The 20,888-nt window shown below is 45.1% G+C and overlaps 1 protein-coding gene across 9 annotated transcripts in view; it reads right to left on the reverse strand.

Annotated features, from left to right (window-relative positions):
* The window catches only part of PIGM (phosphatidylinositol glycan anchor biosynthesis class M), a 564,607-nt gene that overhangs the window by 62,963 nt on the left and 480,756 nt on the right, over positions 1–20,888 (reverse strand). For 8 of the 9 annotated variants that reach the window (XM_040353413.1, XM_040353415.1, XM_040353416.1 and 5 more), the window contains one exon: positions 20,628–20,729. The exons of the other annotated variant lie outside the window; for it this stretch is intronic. In XM_040353413.1, coding sequence (XP_040209347.1) covers positions 20,628–20,729 — 102 coding nt within the window. The remainder of the gene's footprint in view (positions 1–20,627; positions 20,730–20,888) is intronic. 9 annotated transcript variants of the gene reach the window in all.

A 20,888-nucleotide genomic window follows, 5' to 3' on the forward strand; every position in this document is an offset into this window, starting at 1 on the left:
TCCTGGCTACCTTCTTCTTCCAAATTAGATCCCTCATTAGTGTATCAATTTGTTTAAACTATGTGTTTGTGATCCATATAGGTGAATTGTGAAAGACGTATAAGAGCTATGGTGCCCATACCATTTTTATTAAATTTGCCCGTCCTACCACTGACAATGGGAGCTTACACCAGCTATTACATTTCTCCTTCTGTCTTTCCAACAGAGGGCCCAGATTCAACCAAAGGTACTCGGCCGGGTCTGGGGATACCACCACTCCCAGATATTTAAAGCTATTGGTTATCATAATCTGTTCTGCTCCAGCTGGCAGGGGCTCCCATAACTTATCTATGGACATTAGGGTTGGTTTAGACCAGTTGATGGCAAAACCCGAAAAACTTCCGAAGTCGCCTATTATCCCCATCACTGCCCGCAGCGAGTCGGCCGAGTCACCTAAATAGACAAACGCATCATCCACAGCGATATTTTGTCTTCCCTCTGGCCCCTACGAAACCCCACCACCTCTGTAACAGTGCGGATCATAATGGCCATAGTCTCGACCGCTAGTGCGAACAGCAATGGGGACAACGGCACCCTTGCCGGGTCCCTCTATATAAGTCAAATGCAGGTGTGAGGTTATTATTAATGCAGAGTCTAGCTCTGGGTTTGGAATAAAGCACCTTTACCCATTCTATGAACCTACTCCCCAGTCCAAATCTTGCCAGGATCTCCAGGAGGTAGGGCCACTCCACACTATCGAACGCCTTTGCGGCGTCCAGTGACAGAACGGCCCTACCTCCCGGATTATCCACCAGCACCTGTAAGTTCATATATAGTTGCCGTATGTTATCCGCCATAGAGCGATTGGGTATAAAACCCGACTGGTCCAAATGTACCAGTTTGTCAATTACCCGAGATAACCTTGTGGCCAAAATTTTAGCCAGGAGCTTGACATCTGCATTCAATAAGGAGATCAGACGATAAGAATCCAGCAGGAGCCTCTTTTCCCGGCTTTAATACTACTATGATTATCTCCTCCTGCATGCTATCTGGTAAGATACCAGTTTCAGCTACCTCCTGCAAAGCCTGTAACAAAGGAGGCAGTAGAATCTCCCCATAATATGAGTACACCTCCACCGGTATACCGTCTGGTCCTGGGGACTTATGGTGCGGGGCCCCTTCCAGGGCTTCCTTTAGCTCCGTCAGAGTTATGGGTGAGTTCCACATTTCCCTATCTACCTCCGAAAGCTGTGGAAACGGGCATGTGACAGACTCACCCGGGACATCCCGAACCATCTTATGTCTAAAATCATCCTATGTCCACTAGGGGCATAGGATGACTGAGAAATTATATCTTGGACTACCTGAGATGTGATTATTATGTATTTATTATTCACAATATTCCAGGATATCTGTAGAACTATTTACTGGTTGTTAATTCTGAACTCAACGGGTTAATTGTAAGAGTGACTCATTCATACTGCTAGATGCTAATGCCATTACCCCCAGCCATCTCTCTATTCTCTGTGCTAATTGACCCTGCTATTGTGTGAAGATGCCCTGTGTTTACACTTATGATAATGTGTATTGTATAGCAGGTGAATGAGGAGATGTGACGTCTACACTCGCCTAGTCTGGGTAAATTGTTAGTTAATTAGCTCATGTTAATTTATCTTCTGGTTACCTCCTCTAACTGTATATAAGACTGTATTCTTGGTTCTAATAAACACTCCATGTTCAGCACACAAACAAGTCTTGTCTCGTTGTGTGTTGAGGTCAGCTGGAATATCGGATATCTATATCCAGACTGATAGGAAGCGGTATATGACTGAAGCACTCAATCGGAGTGTGGAACGTTCCATTACATTGGTGGCTAGCAGCGGGACGCTTCCTGCAGTCAGGGACATCCAACCTCCACCTGGATCCAAGGTTCGGATAGCAGGAGAGGAGAGGTACAGATACCAGCCGCCATGAAAGAGGAATTTGGAAGGAGGTTGCGAGAGAAGCAGATACAGCACAGAGGACCAGTATCAGAGCAGGTCCTGCTGGGATGGTCGGATTCTGTACGCTGCAAACTCTGGAAGGAAGCGCTAGCCCGTGAGCAGCGACACCAGGGAAAAGTTCTCCCCTCCAACCGGGAAAGGTACTGGTCGCAGTATGGATTGCGGGTGCTGTTGTTGGGAGAAAAAACGCACAAGGAACAGACAGCTGAATTAAGCAGGCTGGTCTGGGCAGAGATGCGGCTGGATGAGAGCTACAGAGCCCTTCGGTGGCATGTATCCCAAGCATATCCCTGGATAGCAGATGACAGCCCAACGGAAGGCTTAAGCTACGGCGGCCTGGAACTGTTGTATGTGAAGCTGACAGGGGACTCTAACTTTGGCAGTGATTTGGAGTGGAGGTTGGACAAAATCATGGATTTCAGAGAAGGGCTACAGAACGTGCACTGGACACTGGAAGATTTGGAGTTTCTGGCCATTCAGGAATGGGAGCTGGAGATCGCCTACAGACGGCTGCTAGACTCTGCTCAGCGCCAGGGCTGGGTTCCCTTTGCCTGGGACAATCAGGAAATACCAGTGGACAACACTGAAATCCTAGCTGAAAAGTCAGCAATGTGACAGAGTAACAGTGTGCTTTGCCAACCTGCCCCCGTAGCTATGGACTAGGAGGTCTTATGGCGGATGCAGCAAGTGCTGACTGACCTTAATGATCCTGTTTCTGCATGGGATGATCTTGGATGTAGGAATGTGCCTGTCCAGCAGTATGCCAGAGAATCGGCAGTGGAAAATCTGGAGATTGCCATTCCCAAAGCTGAAGTGCTGACCGCAGGGCAGAGCTCTGCTAACCTCTGCCCAGTACCTACAGCATCTTCTGGGTTCCATAGACAGGAGATGGTGAACCTCTATCCACAGACACCAGTTGCAGAGACAGGGGATTTAATAGACTTTTCTGCTGAGGAAAAACAACCTGAGGAGCCTCCAGTAGAAGAGCTGGTATCAGGGCCAAACTTCACTGTGCTCTGTCCAGCACTAAGGGCAGTATCCCTCCTACATCTGGCCACCGACTTTGTGATGAACTTGTCAGACCTCCCCGGCGTCTTCATTCTTAGTGTGGGCACCCGGCCGTGACAGCTTTTGGCTTCACAGCCGGGAACTCACTGCGCATGCACGAGCGGCGCTGCACACTCTGATTGGTCAGGCGATCAGAGTGGCCAATTTCAAAATGGCCAAATGTGGCATGTAAGGGGGCAAGGAGTGGATTAAGCGGAAGTTCCACTTTTGGGTGGAACTCCGCTTTAATCACCTGTCTCCTCTCTGGGCTTGTTAAAATCCCCACAGGCTGCCCGTGCCTTTCCGATTCATCCTTTTATTGTAGAATCTGATTTACACAGACTGGAAACACCCAGATAAGCGTGTTTCTGCTCCTAGGAAGTTTGAAGTGCTTTATCCTATAGAAGAGAAGTTTACCAAGAACTGGAGTCTGCCTTCTGTGGATGCAGTGATTTCTTCTGTAAACAAAAGCCTAACTTGTCCAGTGGACAATGCCCAGGTATTTAAAGATCCTTCTGAAAAAAGGTTGGAATCTTTAAAAAAACCATCCTTCTTCCTGGCAGGCGCAGTAACCCAACCTGCTGTAGCAGCAGTGGGTATGTGTCAGGTCTTAAAGGACCAGGTGGAACAGGGGATGAAAGATCTGACTTCGGAACAGATCAAATTTTGGGAGAATATGCCCAGGGCATTATGTTTTACAGTGGATGCCATTAGAGATTCTATCCAACAGGCATCCTGCCTCACGATGCAGCTGGTGCTTATGCACAAAATTATTTGGCTAAGGCATTGGTCAGCAGAAGCCCCATGCAAAAAGCTTTTGGCCAGCTTCCCCTTCCATGGCAAAGGCCACTTTAGGGGTTCATTTGGAGAAATAGATCCAAAAGATATTGAGCGGTAAAACTACCCTTCTACCAGAGAAGAAGAAATACAAGCGTCCTTGTTTTAAGCTTTCTCTCTCCCCGGCTCCTGGTAGATCTAGCTCCAGCCAGTGGCGATGACATTTTCAGCCAGCCACAAAGGCTAAGGAAAACCAAGCCCAGAAAAACAAGAAGCAGTGGGGTTCAAAGACTAACAAGCAAAACCCCAAAGCCTCTTCCTGAAGGGGCGCCCCTGCTCAGCAGTTTTCAGCAGCATGGCAGACAGAAATCCAGGACAGATGGGTAGTATCCACAGTATCCCTAGGATACAAACTGGAATTTCGACAGATCCCATCTTCTCAGTTACGAAGCTCAAGAGTCTCCAAAGATCCACTAAAAAGAGCATCCTTCAAAGGATTGGATCACTTGCTATCCCAAGGGGTTATCACAGAGGTACACCTCAAGGAGCAAGGTTCAGGTTTTTATTCAAACCTCTTTGTGATTCCAAAACCAAATGGAGATGTCAGATTCATCCTGGATCTAAGATCTCTAAATCAGTTTCTGAACATTCAACATTTCCGAATGGAAACTATTTGATCACCTCTTTGGGCATCCAGACTTCTGGTGCCTCCTTGGTAATTGATAGGCCATGGCTGTAGCATTGTTGGACTGTATCTGCACAGGCCAACCCTGCAGTCTGTAAGACCAAACTCTGAGTGCCAGATGAATTGCCCGAATCTCCAGAATGTTGATGGGTAGGAGCTTTTCGGCTCCGGACCACTTCCCCTGGACAGATGCTTCTTCTAGAACTGCCCCCCCCCCCCCACAGCCAAGAAGGCTGGAGTCTGTGGATACCAAATTTCAGGTAAACCGAGTGAAGGATTTTCCTTCTCACAGATTTCAGGAGAGCAACCACCAATTGAGGCTTTGGTGAACCTTTGGAGATAAGATCATAGAAAGGTCCAGGGCCTGAAAATCCTTGTTCCAAGCTGACAGAATTCTGCCCTGTAACTGCCTTGAGTGAAACTGGGCATAAAAAACAGCCTCAAATGAGGCTACCATCTTTCCCAATAATCTCATGCATAGACAGATGGAAGGCCTTCTCTTTGCCTTTATCACTCGGACCAAGTCTCATATGTCTTTTGCCTTTGGCTTGGGAAGTAATACCTGGTTTTGGGATGTGTCTATAATCATGCCCAAGCACTCCAGCCTTCTTTGAGGCTGCAAGGAGGATTTTTTTCAGATTGAGGACCCAGCCTAAGTACTCTAAATATTCCACTGTGCTGTGCACATTGTGGCCCAAGCCTGCAGCGGACTGATCTATGATCAACAGATCGTCCAGATAGGCTGTTACTGCTATGCCCTGTGCCCATAGCCTTTCCAGGGCTGGGCCCATATTTTTGTGAACACTCGAGGTGCTGTAGCCAGCCGAAAGGAAGGGCCACAAACTGAAAGTGGCACTGAACCACCGAAGCCTTAGAAACTTTTGGTGAGCAGGAAATATTGGCACATATAGATATGCATTTCTGATGTCTATTGATGCCAGATATTCTCCTCCCTGAAGGGTGGAAACAACTGAACAGAGAGACTCCAATGCGAAAGGAGCTGATTCAGAAACTGATTCAGGCCTTTTAGATCCAGGATAGGTCTGACATCCCCATTTGGTTTTGGAACCGTGAAAGGTTTAAGTAAAAAACCCTGATCCCTGATCCTCTGGTGCCAACTCCATGATTACCCCTTAGGACAACAGGTGTTCCAAGGCCAACAGCCAAGACCTTATTTTTTCTGGATCTTTGGCAACTCTTGATCTCAGAAACCGCGGTGGTGGAAGTTCTCTGAATTCTAACTTGTAGCCTGAGGACACTGTGCAGATGACCCACTTGTCCTGAACTTCGTTCCGCCAGGCGTTTGCAAATTGCAGCAGCCTTTCCCCCACTCGACTGAGCGGGGGCATCCCATAGGGAAGTTTAAGGGTTCTGCTTAGACTTTGGACCCCAAGTCCTTTTCTGCCCTTGGCCTCTCCCCTAGTGTTAGACTGGGGAGGCCGTCACCACTGCCTGGAAAATAAGGATCCAGGGTCTGGAGAAAAGAGAACGCTTAAATTAAGGACGTTTACTCTTTTTTTAAACCGGCAACAGAGTAGTCTTGCCTCCGGTAAACTTTTGGATGTACATATCCAGGTCATCCCCAAACAGGTGACCTTCCCCAGAGGGGAACGCTGCCAAGTATCTTTTGTAAGAAACCTCGGCCTCCCAATGTTTTAACCAAAGGGACCTGCACATGTGTACCTGCAGGAGATTCAGGCGGGATTCTTGCTGAACAGCGTCCATAATTGCATCAAGCGCAAAACACTAGGCCTTAAGAAGGTCCTCATAAACCTCAATCTCCTCTGTAGGGAGGAGGTTAATAATCTGCTTCAGTTGTTCCTTGAGGAACTGACATACACCAATGGCTGCAACTGCAGGTTGTACTACAACCCCAGCCATGGAAGAGGAGGCTTTTAATAGGGACTCCAGCTTTTTATCAGTTGGATCCTTAAAACCCTGCAAATTGTCTATAGGACAGGTCAGGTTTTTGTTTGCACAAGAAATACCTGCATCAATAGCAGGTACCCCCCATTTCTTGGTGAAACCTTCCTCCATAGGGTAAAGGAGGGAAAACTGTTTAGGAGGAGAAACAGTTTATCTGGGTGAACCCAGTCATCATACATCAGTTTATCCAGCAAGGGATGAACTGGAAAAGAGCATGCAGCCTGCGGGGACTTCCGAGATCCCCAAAAGAGGAAACAAGGACATAAAAACTTCCACAGGAGGCATTTTGTAAGTGGCACGCACCATCTCTGCATAATATTGCACCTGCGTTTTTAGCGACTGAGAGGTAGCAGGAATCCTCTCAGCCTCTGAGTCCTCAGACTGCACAAGATCCTCATCTCCAGAGAGGGATTTTTCACCCTCAGAAGGCTCATCTGATGAGAGAGCCAGAGCAGATGAAGGGGGTTTTCCACTATTTTCCAAGAAAGTTGCGATAATATTAGCAATCCTTCCTTCTAGGCCAGGGGTCTTCAAACTATGGCCCTCCAGTTGTTCAGGAACTACAATTCCCATCATGCCTAGTCATGCCTGTGAATGTCAGTGTGTTACAATGCCTCATGGGATGTGTAGTTCTACAACAGCTGGAGGGCCGTAGTTGAGGATCCCTGTTCTAGGCCATCCAAAGCAACTTTTAAAGCGTCCTCAGTGATGAATACAGGAGCTGCCATAGGAGAAGCTGCAAAAATCAGACAGGGGCTCATCCTGTGAGGCTACTATTAGGCTGACAGAGGGGGGTGGTAAACTGCAGGCAAGCTCAGATTTCTTAGCCATAAGCGGGGATCTTCTGATGCCTCTTTACCAGCCATTGCACCTCTTTTCGGGGACACAGTCCTTACTGTAAGCAAAGGTACTATCCACAAAAAAAATGCAATCACTGTTGTGTTATAGTCTTACAATACACATATATTAGCTCACTGAACAACCTGATGCAGAGTAGGAGTCTTGGATGGCATGGACACAAAGCTGTGGGCTGTAAGCATCCCTGTGGATTTGAACTTACAGAAGGCTTCTGGCGTGCTGGGCTTTAAATCAGCCTTTTGGCGCCTGCACACAGATGTGCGGTGTCCGCGCATGGGCATGCGCAACCACGGCCCCCCCCCCCTCAATCTTCCCATTAGACAGCATAAAGTGTGCTCCCGGCGCGCGCACGTGCATGCAGCACTGTCATGGCAGCGCCCAGGGAGACGAAGAGAAGGGGGAGAGATTACTGGGGCATCATTGGGGGACCCCTGTATGCGTTTTGTGGTAGAGCCGGCAGCGGAGGAGGTGAGTGGCGTTTTTTATTTGACTGACTTCACTGTGCTTGTTCCTGGATGGCTATGTAAAAATACACCAGTAAGCACATCCTACTCACAGAAGATAATACAAAATAAATTATCCTCTTCTTACCTTATCCACGCTGCAGGAAAAACTACTAAAAGTAGTTCCAGCTTTCATCCATCACGACGGGCAAGTTGTGTCAACCTTCAGGTTTATCAAGGGTTCCATTAGGCCACGTACATACCATCGGTCCAAACCGATGAAAACAGACCGAAGTTCAGTTTCATCGGTCCAAACCGTCCGTGTGTACGCTCCATCGGTCTTTTGTCCTTCGGACAAAAGTTAGAGAACTTGCTTTGAAATCAAACTAATGGACCGCTGTCCGATAAGTCCAAACCGATGGTTAGTACACAAAAGCATTGGTTCAAAACCCGCGCATGCTCAGAATCAAGTCGACGCATGCTTGGAAGCAATGGACTTCGTTTTTTTCAGCACGTCGTGTGTTTTACGTCACTGCGTTCTGACCCGATCGGTTTTTGGAAGATTGGTGTGTACGCACATCAGGCCATCAGTCTGCTTCAGCGGTGAACCGATGAAAATGGTCCGTCGGACCATTCTCATCGGATGGATCGACCGTGTGTACGCGGCCTTAGAGAAACCTGATACCTGGACCCGTAGAAGACTCTGACAGAAACTTTTCGTGCCACAGATGTATTAGTACACCAAAGTCTGGATCCCAGACCGCCACAGAGAGACATTACAGGCAAACCTTGTTTCTTCTTTATACAAGGCCCGGGTACTAACCATCTTAGGCCATGGATATCAGCCAGAGGAATGGATCCGGTTATAGCTCCTAGGTCTCCACAGCCAGACCATCAAAAGAGCATTTTTCTTCTTAGAACATGTGACCAACCACCTTAAACACTGGCGAAAAAACGGAGGCACTCTCCATTTGGGAGGGGTTATATAGGGGAGGAACTCAATTTTAATTGGGTTAACCAGTGCCCAATCACCTGTGGTGACTATATAACCCATTAAAGCGGAGCTATGTCGTAAAAAAAAAATTAAAAACCAGCAGCTACAAATACTGCAGCTGCTGACTTTTAATATTATGACACTTACCTGTCCTAGAGAGTCCAGCGACGTTGGCAGCAGAAGACGAGCAATCGCTCATCATTTTTCTGCCCCCACCGCCATCCGCGGTGAGGGAACCAGGAAGTGAAGCATTGCGGCTTTACTGCCCGGTTCCCTACGGCGCATGTGCAAGCTGTGTTCTGGGAGCCGTGTGTTTCCCAGAACACAACGGGGGGGGGGGGAGTGACGCGCTACCTGCAGGTCTCCGCAGAGTGGACTCCCAGAAGTGGGTGAACATACCTTAAGTAATTAAGGCTCTGTGTCCCGTGATGTATGATCAAGAAATGTTGTTTTTTTTGTTTTGGGAGTAGAGGTTAAAAAAGGAGATTGTACTACACTAGGTAGTGACATGGCGGACTTTCAAAGGCATTCACAGGGACATTTTGGGTTATATAAAAATAAATTTAATTACAAAAATATAAATATACAAATAAATTTCAATAAATGTTGAGAAAAATACATAGATACATATTCTTAAGCAATATATTCGTCTCACCGACGCGTTTCGCCTTACGGCTTCTTCAGGACGAGTTTTGAGATTTTATGACAAGGAGATATTGCTACTTACATACGTCAATGGGTTGGTGGCCATCCACATCCATCAAGGATCATTGAAATCACAGGTAAAGAGGTACCAAGTGATGAGTTGGTAAGCCCAATGGGAGGAGAAAAGAGAATCTCCTAATGATGTAAAGGGGCCACAGCGAGAGTAAATTGCTGGTTCTGAAAGTAAAAACAGAAGAGCAAAACCGGGACCAGCAAGGCAAAGGGCAGGTGGGGGGAGCCTGGAGGAAAAGCAGATTCCGACACAAGGCAGCCACACTGCATTGTCCAGCAAAGGACAGACCGGAGGGTTAGAAGCCTTGCAGCCTTAGAGGTGTAGTGTGTCCCGGGGGGGGTAGCAGCCTGTGCTCCGCGCGGAGCACCTCTAAGGCTGCAAGGCTTCTAACCCTCCGGTCTGTCCTTTGCTGGACAGTGCAGTGTGGCTGCCTTGTGTCGGAATCTGCTTTTCCTCCAGGCTCCCCCCACCTGCCCTTTGCCTTGCTGGTCCCGGTTTTGCTCTTCTGTTTTTACTTTCAGAACCAGCAATTTACTCTCGCTGTGGCCCCTTTACATCATTAGGAGATTCTCTTTTCTCCTCCCATTGGGCTTACCAACTCATCACTTGGTACCTCTTTACCTGTGATTCCAATGATCCTTGATGGATGTGGATGGCCACCAACCCATTGACGTATGCAAGTAGCAATATCTCCTTGTCATAAAATCTCAAAACTCGTCCTGAAGAAGCCGTAAGGCGAAACGCGTCGGCGAGACGAATATATTGCTTAAGAATATGTATCTATGTATTTTTCTCAACATTTATTGAAATTTATTTGTATATTTATATTTTTGTAATTAAATTTATTTTTATATAACCCAAAATGTCCCTGTGATTGCCTTTGAAAGTCCGCCATGTCACTACCTAGTGTAGTACAATCTCCTTTTTTGAACTACTATTTCGGATGTGGGCTAATGTGAGTGCCTATATGTTATTCCCCTTCCCCCTTTTTTTGGGAGTAGAGGTTAATTGGACCCATATTCCGGTTAATATATGTGTATTTACAAAAGTTTGGGGTTAAAATAAACATGTGATAATGGGATTTGGGAAAAAAAGGGTGACATTATAAATGTAAATGTTTGAAGAGTTACTGAAATTAAAGTGGGGGTTCACCCAAAAAAAAACAATTTTAACATGACATTCACCCGAATTGTCAGAATGACAATCGGCCGTTTTTTTTTTATTTCATTGCCGTACATACCGTATTTTCACTGCCGCTTCTGGGTATGTAATCTGCGGGACTGGGCGTTTCTAATTGATTGACATCCTTCCGACCGGCACATACAGCGCGTCACGAGTTGCCGAAAGAAGCCGAACGTCGGTGCGCAGGCGCCGTATAGAGCCGACTCGCAGTCCGGCTTCTTTCGGCAACCCGTGACGCGCTGTATGCGCCGGTCGGAAGGATGTCAATCAATTAGGAACGCCCAGTCCCGCAGATTACATACCCGGAAGCGGCGGTGAAAATACGGTATGCACGGCACTGAAATAAAAAAAAAAAAACGACGATTGTCATTCTGACAACTCGGCTGAATGTCATGTTAAAATTTTTTTTTGGGGTGAACCCCCGCTTTAAGTAACGAGGACCAAAATAAATTGCTGCATATGGAGTCTGTGAAATGCTAACATTTGAGGGGAAAGTTGGTTGGTTAACAGTCAGAGTGACTATTCTGGATATATTTACCTTTTGAATTCCCAGAGTGTCAATCGTGAAGTGTTAATGATGTAGTGTTGTTTATTTTCAATGTTTTGTTTGTTGCTGATGATCAGATTTATTTGCAAAGTTGGGAGGCTGACTTCTGAGTCAGAATATGTTTGGGTAAAATGTTCTGTTCAGACCCTATAAAATTTTTTTTCAAGTATACATAATTGGGAAACAGTATGTTGATGCTCCAGAAAACAAATGCGTTACTACACAGTAATAGTCTCTGTAATTAATCAGGAATTGTATGTATTGTCTATATAGGTCATGTGTGAAATGATTTTACTGAACAAAGAAAATGTTTGTGCATTGGAAAATTGTACATGTTTGGGAAATAAAAAGGTTTAATAAAAATAAAAATATCCTGTTCCACTTGGGATAGAAGGAACTAAAGGTGTTTGTTTTGCTAAAATCCTGCTTTAATATTGGATTTGGGAAAATGTTTAGTTAAATATATTGAATCTATAAAATGAAAACTGTTGCTGAAACATTTTTTATTTTTGCATGCTTACTTATGTTTGAATTAATGAGGAATATTATTTATAATACCTCCAATTGTTAAGGCCTGAACTGATCAAATAGATTCTGTGGTTATTCATGTTGGATGAGGAGTATTCACCCTAGCCAGTATTCAACCCCAGTACCATACACATGAAGAAATGCCCACCCCATTCATACCCTATACCCAGGGCTTTTTTTCAGGGGGAGCTTGGGGGAACTCAGTTCCACCACCTCTGGCTCAGACCCTTTGGTGCCTGCTCACCACAATCACTTGTAAACACAGAAGTCTGGTTTCTGTGTTTACAAGTGACAGCTCTGCAATCTGTGTGTAACCCCCCTGAACTCTGTACTCTGTATGTAATGCAATCCTGGTATTTAATGCTCCTACTGTTTGTGAAATCTGAACAGGGTCATGGTTGAGTTCCTGCACCTATTTTCTGAGAAAAAAAGCTCTGCCTATACCCAATTCATACAGTACCATATCCGGATGTCAAGTTACTTGAAGAAACAAAACACCTTGAGGGGGAGCCAAATGACGCAAACCTGAGGTCTATGAATTCCAGTAAGCATCACAAGGAAGAGATCCAGATGCCAGCTCAAAGACCCAAGTCTAGCCCAATGCATCAGTTCCAGTCTGTATGTGGATGTTGAGTTCTGTCCTTTCTTTTATGGACTGTCACGCCCCTTTCCCCTCTGTATTTCATGTACAATTGCTATGCAGCCAAGATTTTGATATCTACTAATTCTGATGTGTTTATTGTTCACTATTTTTACATGCTTAAAGCGGGAGTTCACCCATTTCTAAAAAAAAAAAATTTCTTCCCCTAGATTCCTGCTCGTTTTGTCTAGGGGAATCGGCTATTTGTATTAAAATATGAGCCGTACTTACCCATTTTAGAGATGCATCTTCTTCCGTCGCTTCCGGGTATGGGTCTTCGGGAGCGGGCGTTCCTTCTTGATTGACAGTCTTCCGAGAGGCTTCCGACGGTCGCATCCATCGCGTCACTCGTAGCCGAAAGAAGCCGAACGTCGGTGCGGCTCTATACTGCGCCTGCGCACCGACGTTCGGCTTCTTTCGGAAAATCGTGACGCGATTGATGCGACCATCGGAAGCCTCTCGGAAGACTGTCAATCAAGAAGGAACGCCCATTCCCGAAGCCCATACCCGGAAGCGACGGAAGAAGATGCATCTCGTAAACGGGTAAGTACTGCACATATTTTAATACAAATAGCCGATTCCCGTAGAGAAAACGAGCAGGAATCTAAGGGGAAAAAGTGCCCTCTAAGGGTGAACCCCCGCTTTAAGATAGTGGTACATTTATGGGAAAGTAGCCCAGGTTAATGTCTGGGGTAACAGGGTTTGTGATTGTCACGTTTGTGACTGTCACGTTTGTGACAATAGAGAGCATTGAAAGGGTCATGAAAAGGCCCCCCCTTGTGTTTTGTAATCTATTACATGACTGTTCCTTTAAAAGTTATAATTTTGCTGATTAAAGGGGCTGTAAACCCTCACATTTGTTCACCTTAACCACTTTCCGACCAGGCCATAGCCGAAATACGGCTACAGCGCGGTCGAGTTATTCTGGGAGGACATCCCTGGGACTTCCTTGCAGAATCTTGCTCCTGCGCGCCCCCTGGGGCGTGCTCCCGGAAACATTTGTGACCGCCGGGAAGACCCGGCGCATCACGGTAGATGGCCGCAAATGGTGGCCGTTTACCACGTGATCGCTCCGTCAAATGAGATGACGACGGTTTCCTCTCTCCCCTCTGTGTACCGATCGGTACATTGTGAGAGGAGAGGGGGAGGGATCGAAAGGCAGCAGCGCTGTGGGCTGGATCTGTAGTGCCCACAGGCTGCTCTGTGACAATTGAAGTCCATCCATCCCTGCTCAGCCATCCCTGCCCATACTCTGCAAAACCATCCAATACCCTTGCCCATACTCTGCAATACTCTGCAATACCCGGAAATATACTCTGCAATACCCGGCAATACTTGACAATACCCGACAATACCCTGCAATACCCGGCAATACCCTGCAATACTCGGCAATATTCTGCAATACCCGACAATACCCTTCAATACTCTGCAATGCCCGGCAATATGGCAATACTCTGCACTACCCAGCCATGCTCGACCATACCCAGCCATGCTCAGCTATACTCGGCCATGCTTAACTTTGTGTTAAAAAAAAAAGGCATTTTAACAATTTCCTGCCCGCCAGCTGCCATATGACATCCTTGAATTTGTGCGGGGATATCTGAAAGATGGGTGCAGCTGCAGGCATCATTCAGATATCAGCTTTTTCAGCCGGTGATTCCCTACACCATAAGAATGATCATAGCAGCTGTTTTGCCACTTGATCCTTCTTACGGGAGGCGAGAGGGGACGTCCCCCCCCCCTCCCGCTGCCCTACTGCTTCTACTGACTCACCGCTACGATCGAAGCCAGGATCGTTTTTTTTTTTTCAGGCTTCCAAGCCTAGAGGTGAGATGTGGGGTCTTATTGACCCCATATCTCACTGTAAAGAGGACCTGTCATGCCATATTCCTATTATAAGGGATGTTTACATTCCTTGTAATAGGAATAAAAGTGATAAACAATTATATTTTCACACTAAAATAAAGTAAAATGAACAATACATCACATGCAGAAGCAAACGCATACGCAAGTCCCGCCCACATATGAAAATGGTGTTCAAATCACACATGTGAGGTATCGCTGTGAACGTTAGAGCGAGAGCAATAATTTTGGCCCTAGACCTCCTCTGTAACTCAAAACATATAACCAGAAAAAAAATGTAAAGCGTCACCTATGGGGTTTTTTAAGTAGCGAAATTTGGCGCCATTCCATGCAGTGTGTGCAATTTTAAAGGGTGACATGTTAGGTATCTATTTACTCGGTGTAACTTTATCTTTCACATTATGCAAAAACATTGGGCTAACTTTACCGTTTTTTTTAACAAACAAAACAGTTATTTTTTTCCCAAAAAACGTGTTCGAAAAATTGCTGCACAAATACCGCGCAAGATAAAAAGTTGCAACGACCGCCATTGTATTCTCTAGGGTCTTTGCTAAAATATATATATATATATATATATATATATATATATATATATATATATATATATATATATATATACACAGATCCACAAAAGGATTACGCCGGCGTATCTACTGATACGCCGGCATCATTTTAAATTTCCTGCATCGTATCTTTGTTTTGTATCCACAAAACAAGATACGACGGCATCTGGGATCGATCCGATCTAAGCTGCAATTTTTCGGCGGCCGCTAGGTGGCGTTCCCGTCGAAATCAGCGGCGAGTATGCAAATTAGCTAGTTACAGCGATCCACGAACGTACGTCGGCCCGGCGCATTTTTTTACGTCGTTTGCGTTCGGCTTTTTTAAGTTTTTTTTACGTTTTACGTCGTTTGCGTAAAACGTTCGCAAATAGGGCTTTGTGTAAATTACATTCACATCGTCTAGGCATTGAGCGGGCGTAATTTTATTTAAAAATTCAATGTGATACTTAGCATGCGCATGCATGCGCCGTTCGAAAAAAGCGTAATTTACGTGGGGTCATGCTTAGTTTACATAAAACACGCCCCCCTGTTCCTCATTTGATTTAGGCGCGCTTACGCCGGCACAGTTACGCTACGCCGCTGTAACTTTAGACGCAAGTGCTTTGTGAATACAGCACTTGCCTCTCAAAGTTGCGGCAGCGTAGCGTAACTACGATACGCTACGCCCGCATAAATTTACGCCTATCTACGTGGATCTGGCCCAATATCTCTATAAATTAAATCAATAGACATATTAATAAATTATATGTCCAATAATCAGATAAAATAATATATATATGAAGCCCAAATAGTGGAAAGAAATCCCAAATGAAGTTTGGCCCCCGTTTTTACTGTATCTTTTTATCTATATTAAATGGTTTGCACTATGGAAGTTCTGTTTTTTTATTCCATGTTCCATCTCTGAAACAGAGACTTTTGAGTCATTAACCCACATCTCTATCTAAGTGAGCAGGCACGCTCCTGCTAAGCGCTTGCGATCTTTTTCTAATCAAAAAGATCCATTGAGTCTGGTAAGCACATTCCCCTTCTGTGCACTTTGGGTGCCTTGATTTTGGTGAAGGAAAGTTTGCACTTCCTGATTAATTACAATACAGCAAGAATCTTCATTAATTTTTTGTTGGTGAAAGGATTTTGGACTATAATCACTTCATTTGGGATTTCTTTCCACTATTGGGACTTTATATTTATATTATTTTATCTGATTATTGGACATATAGTTTATTAATGTGTCTATTGATTTAATTTATAGAGATATTATCACTAATTGTATAGCACTATACTTGATTCACTTCAGGTGGAATTTGTGATTATTTTCATATATATGTTGTTATATTTATAGTTTAATTATTTATGAGTGTTTATCATTGCTAAATTTTAAAACAGAAACAAAGAAAAACATTTTTTTTTACAGAATTTTCAGTCTTTTTTTATTATATAGCGCAAAAAATAAAAAACCCAACGGTGATTAAATACCACCAAAAGAAAGCTCTATTTGTGTGAAAAAAAGGACAAAAATTTCATATGGGTACAATGTTGTATGACTGAGTAATTGTCATTCAAAATGTGAGAGCACCGAAAGCTGAAAATTGGTCTGGTTAGAAAGGGGGTTTAAGTGCCCAGTTGTCAAGTGGTTAATGCATCCTATGCATTAAGCTGAAAAATACTTCTGTCACTGACCCCCCCCCCCCTGTTTCACTCACCTGAGCCCTGTATTTCCCACGCCGGAGATGCACTCTTCCCCTCTGCCCGTTGTCTCGGCTCTTGATTGGGTAGATTGATAGCAGCGAAGCCATTGGCTCCCGCTGCTGTCAATCAAATCCAATGACGCAGAGGGCAGAGCCAAGTCCGGCATTCTGCGTCTATGGACGCAAATGCTGGACTTGGGAGGGCACCCGCAATGTAACCCCCCAGGAGAGCGCTTTTCTTAGGGGGTTATACAATGCGGGGAGGAGCTACCAGCGTCGCCGGTGGACCCCAGAAGAAGTCGAGGATTGGGGCCACTCTGTGTAAAACTAACTGCACAGTGGGGATAATTATGACATTTTGTTATTTAAATTTTTTTTAAATGAAGACTTACATTCACTTTAAGTAAAAAAACATATTGTTGTGTAAAATAAGTCTTGTGTTGAAAATGAAACTAGACATAAGAAAGTGACTTATGTGTCATGAGATGATCTACATTTATATCTGTCAAGATGATAATAATGTGACATGATGGGTTTTAGATTTTAAAGATTTTAAAAAGAAAAAAGGGCATTTAAATATGTACCCCTTATTGGTGGAAGATGGTCTGCAATGCCTATGCTCATTATTATTTAACACCATGTCTGGGATAACAAACGTAACAGTGTACAAAGCAATTTTACTGTGTGAATTATTCAAGTACACTGTTTCCTGCATAGAGATATATTTGGGTGTGAAAGCAATGGAATTGGCAGATAAAAGGAAATTATATTTAGATAATTAGATGATAGTCAGGACTAGTGTTTAACCACTTCAGCCCCGGAAGAATTTACCCCCTTCCTGCCCAGGCGAAATTTCAGCTTCCGGCACTGCATCGCTTTAACTGACAATTGTGCGGTCGTGCGACGTGGCTCCCAAACAAAATTGACGTCCTTTTTTTCCCACAAATAGAGCTTTATTTGATCGCCTGTGCGGTTTTTATTTTTTGTGCTATAAACAAAAAAAGAGCGTACATTTTGAAAAAAAAAAAAACAATATTTTTTACTTTTTGCTATTATAAATATCCCAGTTAAAATAAAAATGTTTTCTCAGTTTAGGCCGATATATATTTTTGGTAAAAAAAAAAAAAATCGCGATAAGCGTATAGTGACTGGTTTGCGCAAAAGTTATAGCATCTACAAAATAGGGGACATAATTATGATTTTTTAAATTTATTTTTTACTAGTAATGGCGGCGATCTGCGATTTTTTATTGGGACTGCGACATTATGGCGGACTCATCGGACACTTTTGACACATTTTTGGGACCATTCACATTTATACAGTGAACAGTGCTATAAATATGCACTGATAACTGTATAAATGTTACTGGCAGGGAGCGAGGAAGGGGTTAAATGTGTAGCCTAGTGAGTGTTCTAACTGTGGGGGGAGGGGATTGACTGGGGGAGGTCACTGATCTGTGTCCCTATGTACAAGGGACACAGCATCGGTCTCCTCTCCCTGACAGGACGTGGAGCGTCCTTTACACACAGAGCTCCACGTCCCTGCTCAGTTACTGGGCAATCGCGGGTGCCAGGAGGCCATCGCGGCCGCCAGGCACGAGCATCGTGTTCCCAGTAAAGTGGTGGGTGGGTCCCCTAGCGGCTTTAAAAGACGAGGACGTCATATGACGTCCTGTCAAAACAACTGAGCTACTATGCCGCCGTCAATTGACGGCGGCTGGTAGAGAGGTGGTTAAAGGTGAAAATGCACCTTTCAGAGGCAGCAGTAGCACCTCATAAACACCTGTCAGCTGCTGCTATACCACTCGTTAAAAAGCAATCCACCACAGATCACTTTTGAGAGGGCAGTAAGCATTACCGCAAATGTGAAAGAAACTTGAAACATGTCATCCATTTCACACTCGCCACCAACCGGGTCACTCCCCAGCCACTTCCCATGTTAGCCACATCTCTTCAACTCACCGTATTTATTGGCGTATAACACGCACAGGCATATAACACACACCCTAACTTTAAGAGGGAATTTTCACGAAAAAAACTTTCCACAGCCCCCTGCGTATAACACAGTTTACCCTCTATTTTCAGGGTAAAAAAGTGAGTGTTATACGCCAATAAATACAGTATATCACAGATGACCATTTCCCCAACCTGCAGATGACAAACCTATTTCAAAAGATATCCCTCCCAGTAACTCCCCCCACCCACTGATTGATATATCCCTCCATGACCACCATCCATACACCCCCCTGCTGACAGACCTTTCTCCCCAGCCTGTCCCCACACACCCTCTTACCTGCTGACCAGTGGATAGGGGAATCACTCCTGCAGTGTTATTATGTTATGCCAGTGGCCAGTGTTATGCCAGTGGGGAGCCTTCCATACCCCCAGAATACAATGATCAGTTTTGCTAACCATAGCTGGCTGCACCGATTGTTTTGGGAAAAACTTGATGGGCTGATTGTACTCAAGTCGATTGATTTGTGTATAACCAGCTAGCCCAGCCCTCAAAATTTGCACTAGCCTAATTGTATTTAGCGAGTAAACAAATGAGGATGGCAGGTATGGACAGGGATGTGCTGTCCCAGGAATGTATAGCCAATGCCTCCCCCGCCATGGACAGGTTTGCAGCGTTTCCACCTCTTGCCGCACATCCCCGCCCAAGCTCGCAGAGCGTGCTGTTCACGTCCCTGTGTAGGCACACAGACCTTGCACTTCAATAGGCATAAAGAGCCGCCTGGGACCACCTCTCTCCTGCTTCACATCCCTGCCCAGGCACACAGATCCTTACACTTTAATAGGCATAAAGAGCCGCCTGGAACCGCCCCTCTCGGCCTCCCTCCTGCTGCACATCTTGGTCCGCCCTCAGTGTGTACCGATAACTGACCCCCATGGTTGCAGAATAGTAAAATATGACAGTGTGCTGTAGGCATTGGTACAATGAGGGATTAGACAGGATGTGTGTTGGGAGGAAGGGAGGAGGGGGCATGGGAATGAGAGCAAGCATGTGCTGGATTGGGGGGGGGGGGGGGGTAATTGGAGGCATAGATAGGATGGATTGGGAAGGGGGTGGAATTGGAGGCATAGATATGATGGGTTGAGAAGAGGGGGGGATTGGAGGTCTAAATGATATCTGTGCCTCCTATTGCCCCCTGTCCCAATCCATCATACCTATGCCTCCAATTTCACCCCCCAATCCATCATACCTATTCCACCCCCACCCCAATCCATCATACCAATTTCACCCCCCCCCCCCCCAATCCATCATACCTATGCCTCCAATTCCACCACCACTCCCCCAATCTATCATACCGTATGGTAGATTGGGGGTGAGTGTGGTGGAATTGGAGGAATATATATGATGGATTGGGGGAGGGGGGGATTGGAGGCATAGGTAAAATGGATTGGGGGAATTGGAGGCATAGGTATGATGGATGTGGGGGGCGGCTTGAATTGGCAGCATAGGTATGATCGATTGGGGGGAATATTGAAAGCATAGATGTGCTGGATTGGGGTGGAGATTAATATTGGTAAAGTTGTTGTTAATATTTATTTTTGTAACCTAATCCTGAATAAAGCATTTAACAGTGTAATTTCATGAGATAATTTACGAGGGTGTGTTTAGGGGCGGGATTAGGGTCGGGCAGGGTAGGGTTTGGGTGGGGCAACTGGTGGCGAGTAACTCTTACTCTTAAGGCCTGGCTAGTAGCTCAGGACTAGAAATTTTGAGCCCTGAGCTAGCCCATACATAGATCGACTATAGCTAGTCTCTGCTTAATTTGAATCCACGTATGGCCCATGTAGGGCCACTATGCAGCCCCTAAACATCCTTCCACAAACCTTTAAATTTTTCCTTCCAAGATTCCTTTATCCTCCTTACCTTTACATAGTGGCCACTGTCATACCCTCCACACTCCTCTCCTGTACATACTGCTCACTGTCATACTCTCCACACTTCTCTTCCCTACATACCACAGACTGTTATACCCTCCACACTCTCCTCCTGTACATGCTGCCCACTGTCATACCCTTCACACCTCTCTCCTATACATAGTGCCCGTTGTCATACACTTCTCTCCTGTACATAGTGCCCACTGTCATACCCTCCACACTGCTCTGCTGTACATACTGCCCTTTCATATCATATATTTTTGAAAATATGAAAACTAGTAAAATTACATAACCTGCATTACCTGTCCAAAAAACCACAAAATCAGTAGGAATGTTCCATGTTGTAATGACATCTGAAGTCCTGGCATAATGAGTGGCAGTAGACAGAGATACCAGAGGAAATACTAGAAGATAAAACCAGAATATTAATGCCATTTTAACTTTCTGTCACAAGCATGTAACAAAAGATAAGGTACATGGCTTTCTAATTTTAATGTTACTTAAAAAGCATTATTTTTACAAAATGTTTTATGATGTATTATCATTGGTGGAGGGTGTGCATC

The sequence above is a fragment of the Rana temporaria genome, chromosome 5 (assembly GCF_905171775.1).
Source record: "Rana temporaria chromosome 5, aRanTem1.1, whole genome shotgun sequence".
NCBI classification, from domain to species: domain Eukaryota; kingdom Metazoa; phylum Chordata; class Amphibia; order Anura; family Ranidae; genus Rana; species Rana temporaria.